Consider the following 8,706-nt stretch of genomic DNA (forward strand, 5'->3'; position numbering starts at 1 on the left):
AATCCTTTATGCATTAGTATCGGAAATTAAAGAATATGGATGAATATCACCATTAAGACGCAAATGAAATCACAAATTACTCGCATCTTGTAAGCACAAGATATATTTAAAGTTTATAATATTTTCCTTAAATTTTTTGGCAACACTGGTAAAAGTTGGGCGTCAGTGCTGCTGATTCTGTGTGTGTGGGTGGAGAAGGAGTAAACTCTGTGGGTGTTTATGACACTTGCACCCAACGCCAGGAGGCCAAGGGGGGACCCAACAAAGGAAGAGAACAACCAAAAACAAAGCACACAAACAGCCGGCACCCAAAATTGAACTAAAGTAGAAAAAATTCCAACAAAATGAAACCAAAACCAAATAATTCTCTTTGTAAGTACAACAGACACTAACACATTTCCACATATGTACATATGTAAATATTTACAATGCCTCTAAAAAGTTGTTGTCCTCATTGCCCAGCCATGTTTGCGGAGGATATTCTCAAGGATTATGGAGCATTCATTGAGGAGCATGACGCACATTTGGATAAACTAAAGACTGCCATATCTCCAGGCGGCAATGACAAATTGACAGCAGCAACTGTCTCATTGTCATTGGTGGCTCCGCCTGTGGAAATGAACTACGGCAATGCCAATTTTATGATCTCGGAAATGAATGCCGAAGCAGCTGAATTGCTGGCCAACAAACCATTGACGACTCTTGCCAATCTATGCAATCAATGCCATGACTTGACCACTGCTTTAAAGCAGTATCAATTGGCATTCTCATTTGGTGACTTTCAAATCGATGAGGGAGGAATCGAGCAAACTCTGCATCGCATGAGCTCCGCCATTGACTTTTATTGTCAGGTCTATTTTGTACTAAAACGTTCCATTGTCATCCTACAGAATCTGTGGAACCAGATAAGTGCATCGGTTTGCTTACCCGTCGATATTGGTGAAGTTCATTTGTTTGTAAGTCAAAAAATAACCAATAACCCAATTCGATTGTTACTAAATTGTATTTTATCTTGCTTAGACTACATTCGATTCGATATGTGAGCTGCTGGAGCAAATAGTTATATTCAATGAGATTTCCATGCAATCGAATATGTCGGAAAAGTGGACACTCTATAAGAAATGGCTCAAGAATCTGGACAAAAGCAAGGCCAATGATTTAACCGGTTTGTATACAAAACTGGAAATTGGTGGTCTTTATGCCTCACTCGATGATCTAGAGACTGTGATTTCTGGCAATATATTTCGAGTTAGTATTCAACATATCAAGTTATCATATCCATTAATCTGATCATCTCATACACTCTAATAGATTCTGTTGGATAGTCTATTGGAACTGAAGAAACAATTCAATCTTAAAGATGTCAATCATTTAACGCAACATTCCAATGCATATACACGCAAACTGCAACTTGAGATCGAGTCCCGTCATCAAGCCAATGAATATAGAAACTATGAGGAACCCAAGCATATAATACGCTTGACTGCATTTGTGGCCATACTCTATCAACTGGGCATACAAATCGAGGGTAAATTGATGAAACATCTCCTCGAGACGTTGTCGAAATATCATCGTTTACCTATAAATCAAAATGTTCACTGGTCGCCGAATGTCTTCCTTATGCAGCATGCCAAATCATTGATACGGACACCAGGAAACAAAGTGCCAACATCATTGCAGCCCAATGCGGTGTCTCTGGAGAAGATCAAGCAGAACGATCAGCGTGCGTGTCGGCAGTTGGGAACACAGATCGCTATCTGGTCGTTGAATATGCAACGAGTCTTTGCTGCCGGCATTTTTGGCCATCTGAAGAGTTTCTCGGAACTAATTCTCAGCGGACAGAGCTATGCCGATCAAGTGGCTGGACACATTGAGGGTTTAGTTAATCGACATGTTGCCCTCATGGTGCCATTGACAAAAACCGATTTCTATACCATATGCAAGCTAATGCAATATTTAAAAGTCATACATCATACATTTGCCTCAAATCAAATCAGTTTCATACGATTCCTAAGCTCACTCAGTCAATGGCAAAAGCAAAAGGTTCTGCATCTGCTGTTGACCACCAAGAAGAAAATAGTCGATTTGAAATTATTGCAACGAAAGATGAATATACTGTCGTCTCTGAAGCTGACTGAGAAATCCCTACGATCGCATCCCGTAAGGAGACGTTTGACTGTTATCAATTTGGCATTGAGTGAATTTCTTGAAAAGGATCGTAGTCTGCCGGCCGATAAGCAAAAGCTCTTTAAGTCCATCTACCAGCGGGCCAACAATCTGGGTGACATTCAGCGTAATATTTCAGGACAATTCGATTCGATAAGTTTATTGTACAACTATTGGTTAATAAGCACTTCGATCCTAAAGGAATATGCCCAACAGCAACGTAATCCGTATGCCTTACAGGTGGGGAATGCTGCAATAATAATTATATTTAGAAATGTGTGATGATAATTAAATTTGTGCATTATTAGAATATCATTGCAGCTAGCAATCATTTGGACAAAGCTCTAACAGTATTCAAATGCGGAGGAAATGGCTCAACGCCGAGAAATTCACATGATTTGGTCATTGAATTTTTGAGCACACATTTTGAATCGTTTTTACGTGTGGAGGCCTTGTCACATCTGTTCCAGGATCAAGATCAGCCATTCCAACAGAACACTCTCGACTATCGTAGCTGTACGAATGTATCGGCCATTGAAATCGATGGACAATATAATATACTGCGAGGTAAACACCATTCTACTAGTCCTACCAGGCGAAAGTCATGGCAATGTAATTCCAGTAATCATTTTTTCTTTTGTGTTTACACACAACTAATAATGGCTAGTGGTAGCTTCATACGTTCAGTACAAAAGTACTTAATGTCCATAACCGAATCTCAATTATATGTTTGGCTAGGCTCGCGTGTGTGTGCAATGTAAATAAATCGATTTAGGACCTTCGACCCAAATATTGTTGACAGTTTTGTTGTGTGTGTGTGTGTGTGTATGGGGGCCCGCCGCCCACCCACCATTAACCGGCCCTGCAATGCAATATATTTAGTATATACATACTCTAGATAGGGGTATATACCCATACCTATACATATCTACATATACATGCACAATTACTGCTAACTAACACTTGTTTCTATTGTCTTTTAGATAACCTTGAGAATTATTTTACTGCAACGTTCTATAATTTAACAACTATCGCACCTCATGATTGGAAATCGTATGAAAAGTTTCGTCACTTTGCATATAACCTACTCCAGCTGCGGCCAGTGGATGATTATCTACCCAATCAAACTATTGATCAAGTAAACACAATGAATGCCCCCATACCCCTCCCCATTCTGACACTACTAATATCCTAAATAACCTTCAATTATCTGTATATAGGGTATAGATGTACTGCAGATAATGCGAAATATTCACACATTTGCCTCATCCTATGCATACAATATGAATTTGCAATTATTTGTGGAAACGGACAGTAAGGGCAAACATTTGGATATTATTGGAACCCGTCATGTGGCCAATTCGGTTCAAACCCATGGCACTGGCATTATAAATACCACCGTTAATTTCATCTATCAGTTTCTGCGTCAGAAATTCTATACGTTCTCAACGTTCCTGCATGATGAGCACATCAAGTCAAGGCTGCTGAAGGAATTTCGTCTACATGCCGAGCAAAAGCATAACAACAAGCCATATCAATCGTATCCATATGAAAGGGCTGAGAGTTTCATTAAGAAAATCAAAAGACTGGGCTTCTCCAATAATGGTGAAACGTATATGGATCTATTTCGTAAAGTCATTACCCAAGTGGGTGAGTTTAGCACATACATCCAAGATACTACCAATTTTATTTACATACTACCTATATATATGTATATATAGGTAATGCTGTGGGCTATGTACGACTCTTACAGGCTGGCAGTAAAAATGCCAATTATAGAAGTCGTTCGTACATGTCCAGGACATATAGTAAACTGCTTGGCAATGAATGTGCCAAGAATCTGCAATTACCAGAGGCAACAGAGAATTCCATAAGAGAGTATGGCAAAAGTGTGGGTCACATGATGGAATGCTATTCGGATTGTACGAATTACTTTAAGGTAAGGCACACAAACAAGGGGAACCCCCTATCCCAAACATTGAAACCTAATCCTAACATTAGTATTATTTTTTGATTGTTTGTTTGGTGGACTTCTTCCGGACTGTAACTCGAGGCTAGCGACAACAAACTTTGGACAATTTATAGTTAATTAAACAATTGTATTGTACACACATAATTATAAAGGCTAATCGGCGAGTGCCGAGTTCCAATTTCTATTGACATTCGGTGGCAGACTTCGATGAATGAAATATGCAATTTTAGGGGGGATAAACATTGTCATTTTTACTATAAATAATATATGTATGCAATTTTTTGTTTATTTACTTGACAGTTGCTTATGCAAGGATTTCAACCGTTTTTCTGCAATCCACATAATCATCATTTAAAGAGTTTCTTTCTTATAACCCCGGCTCTGATCATGAACTATATTGACTATCGAGTGAAAGAGAAAATGAAAATCTATAAAAAGGATCAACCAAAGTGTTCTCTATTTGAAGATGGATTTGCCATTGGTTTGGTTTACATATTGAATATGTTGAATCAATTGAGCGATTTCCACGAACTTGGCTGGAATCAGACAACTACACAACAATTGAACTCTGAACGCCAGAAATTGCGGCAAATGCTGGAGACACAAAAGACAACGGAAGCCTCATCATCGTCCTCATCGTCGTCGGCATCGTCACCCAATAACATTCAGAATGAGAAACTTCTACAGACGGTGGCGATATCTGAACGACATGTTAATGCCTATGAACAGGAATACAATCTATTATATGCTACTTTAAGTAGTGCTGAAATATTCTTCCAATAATATTAATATTACTAGTTATTTTCTGGAAAAATAAAATCCATTCAAAGAAATTAAATACAAAAGTCCAGCCAATTGGTATATGTTTCATACACTTTTATTTTAAATTTCTTTGTAAAGACAAAGTTACAAGTGATAAAGAGTAGATTTAAATTTAGTTACTTTTGTTTGTCTAATTCGAACATTCTAGGATTCGAACCAACTAGAATTTTAATCCAATTTGAACATTTTGCAAAGTAAATTTTTTTCGATAGAAAAAAAACATATCGAAATGAGGAAAAAAGGCGCCATATTTAAAAAGGAAACCCCAGCATCAAATCTTTCGATTCCAAGCAGCAAGCGCGCGCGCGCTTTTTTTCTTGTATCCTCTCAAAATCTTGGAAGCTGCATTTTTTTTTTTTTTTTTTGGAAAGGAAAACCCCATTGCTAATATGGAAACATGATGTCTATTGAAAATATTTTGTATGTTTTGTATTTCATAATTAATCATATTACAGTTATTGGTAAAAAAAAATCTTGGAGAAAAATGCGAACGGTTTTCGTCTCTCAACAGTTGATTATATTTATATATATATATATATCCCCTTTCATTTTCTTCTAAACGCAAACATGGTCTGTCCAAAATTTAAAGGGATCCACTGTTGGCCACCGCAATCTTCTTTGAGGTCTTGCCGGATTGAGAGCCATAAGATTCAATCTTCTTGACCACATCGAGACCCTCAACAACTTCACCGAAGACAACATGCTTGTTGTCCAACCAAGCGGTCTTCACGGTGCAAATAAAGAACTGGGATCCATTGGTGTTGGCGCCAGCGTTGGCCATTGACAGAATACCGGGTCCGGTATGCTTCAGTTGGAAGTTCTCATCCTGGAACTTGTTGCCGTAAATGGACTTGCCGCCAGTGCCGTTGTGGTTGGTGAAATCACCGCCTTGGCACATGAAGTTGGGGATGACGCGATGGAAAATGGAGCCCTTGTATCCAAAGCCCTTCTCGCCGGTGCACAAGGCGCGGAAATTTTCAGCGGTTTTGGGCACAACATCAGAGCGCAGCTGGAAATTTAAAAAATGGAAATGGGGAAAGACGAAAAAGACAATTATCGATTAATTCGGGTTCTCTATCTCTTTATATATGTACATTACATACATACACACGTATACACTTGTACGCAAAGTCAATGATGCATGGTTTAATGTGTGTTTGGTTGTATGTGTGTGTATAAAAATATATACATATATATATTTTTAGCTATTTTACATTTGCTGAAATGCTTTAAAATAGAAAATGCACGTATGCTTCATCAATTACATCATCAACAGAATTAATCTTGAGTTCATTCGTTAAACTGGTTTCACAAAATACATCTACAAACACACACACATCAAAGTGTGCATCATCCATGTGTATGTTCGATGATACACACATTTGTGCAAATAGAGGTTATGTACATATGTATGTCTATGTATTGATTGAAATTCATATGCATGTATTCACAAATGCCGGCAAACTTTCCATTCTAATATGTATGTGTTGGTGTAGTGATGTACACACACACGCACAGAGATATTAGAACTGTAATTAATTTACAGTTATTGACATATGTACAGTCCATGACCTTAACTATGAAAATCTGCAAGTCATACTATGAATGTATGTATACAATTTGGCAAATTATTCAAGACTTGTAAAAATGAAATTGCAAATTTAATTTTTAAATGGAAAATTGCTTATTTAAACGTGTATGTGTGTGTGTGTGTGTATGTACATCCAACGTCACCGCAAATGGAAGAAATGTACTCACACATACATACGCACACGCGAGGCGGGTACTCATTTCAGGAATGTGCAATCGTATATGTATGTATGTATATGCACCTTTTTCTTGATAAGCTTGATGAAAATTTTGACATTTTTGTGGATAAAATTAAGAATCACGTGTTCTGTAATTTTCATTCGGCTTTTTTTTTGTCGTATACTCCTTTCTCACGCTCACACATGCATAAACCCGGGTACGTGTATGTATCTACATATATGCACCGACACACACATACACACACACCGATTAAGAATATGCAAAAAACTCACGTTTTTTAAACTTTTTAATTTTCACAAAAATTGGCTCTTATTTAAAATACATTTAACAAATGGAATGCACTTACCTCCATGATGATTCTACCGACGGGCTCGCCATCGGCGGTCATGTCAAAGAAAACTCTTGGCAAGTTACTCATTTTCTTACAATACGCGCGCACAAACTGAAATCCAGATCTGAAGTGAACACCCATTTCAAACGGTAAAGTGGCAGTAGCTGGGAAAAAAACGATGGCACCATCGATATTATCGATAGCACCATAGATATTATCGATATTATCGATAGCACCATCGATATTATCGATAGAACCGATGGAGTGCGATAAATCGATGGGAATAAATCGATTTCGATGTCGATATATATCGAGTTGCCGTGTATGGACAAAATTCGAAATATCAAGAGATTTTGGTAGGGGACTCGTGATAACTTCGAATTACGGAGAGGTTCGAATTATCGCAGGTTTCAATTAACGAGAGTCGACTGTGTCGAGTTGCTAGGGGGTCGCAACTCGATGGAAGCTTCCAACATGCAACAAAAGAGTGCATTTCATGCAAAAGAGTCCCCAACTTCGAACAAAAGAGTAAAAATCGTGGAAAATAGTACCAACATCAGGTAAAGGAGTCGAACTCCGACATTCCCGGTATTTGGGACCGGTTACCAATATTTGTTCTCCCGATCCCAGTGTTCGAATTATCCGTCAAAATTGCGTCGAAATAAATTCGAATATGCGACAGTTGTCTGAGTTACATTTGATTTCGAAATATGTATTTCGCGCCATATACAGTGGTGGTCACGAATTTAAATATTAAGTTCCTATTCAATATTAAATTGATCCCCAACATTCGATTTGTGATCATATCTTCGACTTAATAACATTAATTATGTACATTCCTTTCTTCAAATTAGCTGCCCGAATGAGAAAGGTCAATGCTGAAATTGCATTGGTCCGAATTCTCCTGTCGCAGAAAGTTGAAATCGACAAATAATTCCAACCGTACTTTAAAATAAAGCAAAATATTTTTCAGAATTTCAGAAATGTTTTTTAAATTGAACCTAAAAATACCCTACATACAATTTAAAAACCTAGGATACAGTTAAGTGGCGAACCCTTATTAAAATTTGTTTTATCTTGTTCTTATTTCCAATTAGAACCAGTGGTGAACCTAGTTATAAAATTTAGGGGGAAATAGGAAATTGGCGGTATTTTCGGAATCCCTCTATTTGCTTACGTCATATTTAAGTGGTCATCTACCCACTATTCGAGCAATAAAGTTTAAACGTCAAAATTCAAAATAAGGAGCAAATTTGAAGTTATCAATTTTTGAACGCCTGAGGTACCCATATATTTTCGAAAACTATACTAATAAGATTATTAACTTGCTAGACCTACTCTAGAAAGTTGTCCAAGTATTCTGGGATTTAATCTTTGTCTTGTCGTGCTTTTCAATTCTTTCTTTTTTGCCGACAAGGTCAGACCATTGTGTTTAGGGAAAATCATTGTTGGTCAATAAAAACGCAATTTTCTGGAAAACTATATTTAAGCTTTTAATTAAATTTTGTAAAGATGGAGATGAATAATTGGGGGATAATTTGGCATTCAATCTTAATTGAGCCGTGCTCTTGGATTGAAGCAATATTACTTTTTTAACATATCACATACAGCTTGAAAACCCTCAAAATTGGAAAAAACAAAAAAT

General features: G+C 37.3%; 2 protein-coding genes across 2 annotated transcripts; one reads left to right on the top strand and one right to left on the bottom strand.

Annotated features, from left to right (window-relative positions):
* The first annotated feature begins 144 nt into the window (after positions 1 to 144).
* On the top strand, positions 145 to 4,956 carry LOC6644844 (WASH complex subunit 4). The gene is made up of 9 exons (XM_002067551.4): positions 145 to 372; positions 463 to 956; positions 1,021 to 1,248; positions 1,312 to 2,406; positions 2,475 to 2,733; positions 3,150 to 3,304; positions 3,387 to 3,816; positions 3,888 to 4,105; positions 4,439 to 4,956. Exons 1-9 carry the CDS (start codon positions 345 to 347, stop codon positions 4,919 to 4,921), a joined length of 3,390 nt encoding a protein of 1,129 aa, XP_002067587.2. The 5' UTR covers positions 145 to 344; the 3' UTR covers positions 4,922 to 4,956.
* A 409-nt stretch (positions 4,957 to 5,365) lies between these two features.
* On the bottom strand, positions 5,366 to 7,204 carry LOC6644843 (peptidyl-prolyl cis-trans isomerase). The gene is made up of 2 exons (XM_002067550.4): positions 7,077 to 7,204; positions 5,366 to 5,969 (listed from the first exon to the last, which is right to left on the bottom strand). Exons 1-2 carry the CDS (start codon positions 7,200 to 7,202, stop codon positions 5,544 to 5,546), a joined length of 552 nt encoding a protein of 183 aa, XP_002067586.2. The 5' UTR covers positions 7,203 to 7,204; the 3' UTR covers positions 5,366 to 5,543.
* Between the last annotated feature and the right edge of the window lie 1,502 nt (positions 7,205 to 8,706).

This window comes from Drosophila willistoni, assembly GCF_018902025.1.
Source record: "Drosophila willistoni isolate 14030-0811.24 chromosome XL unlocalized genomic scaffold, UCI_dwil_1.1 Seg142, whole genome shotgun sequence".
NCBI lineage: Eukaryota > Metazoa > Arthropoda > Insecta > Diptera > Drosophilidae > Drosophila > Drosophila willistoni.

Coding starts and splice junctions, on each gene's coding strand:
- LOC6644844 (XM_002067551.4), top strand. CDS start 345: ATGAAACCAAAACCAAATAATTCTCTTT. Junction 2,407..2,474: donor GTAATCCGTATGCCTTACAG/GTGGGGAATGCT, acceptor GTGCATTATTAG/AATATCATTGCAGCTAGCAA. Junction 4,106..4,438: donor ATTGTACGAATTACTTTAAG/GTAAGGCACACA, acceptor TTTACTTGACAG/TTGCTTATGCAAGGATTTCA.
- LOC6644843 (XM_002067550.4), bottom strand. CDS start 7,202: ATGGGTGTTCACTTCAGATCTGGATTTCAGTTTGTGCGCGCGTATTGT. Junction 5,970..7,076: donor TCGGTAGAATCATCATGGAG/GTAAGTGCATTC, acceptor TTAAATTTCCAG/CTGCGCTCTGATGTTGTGCC.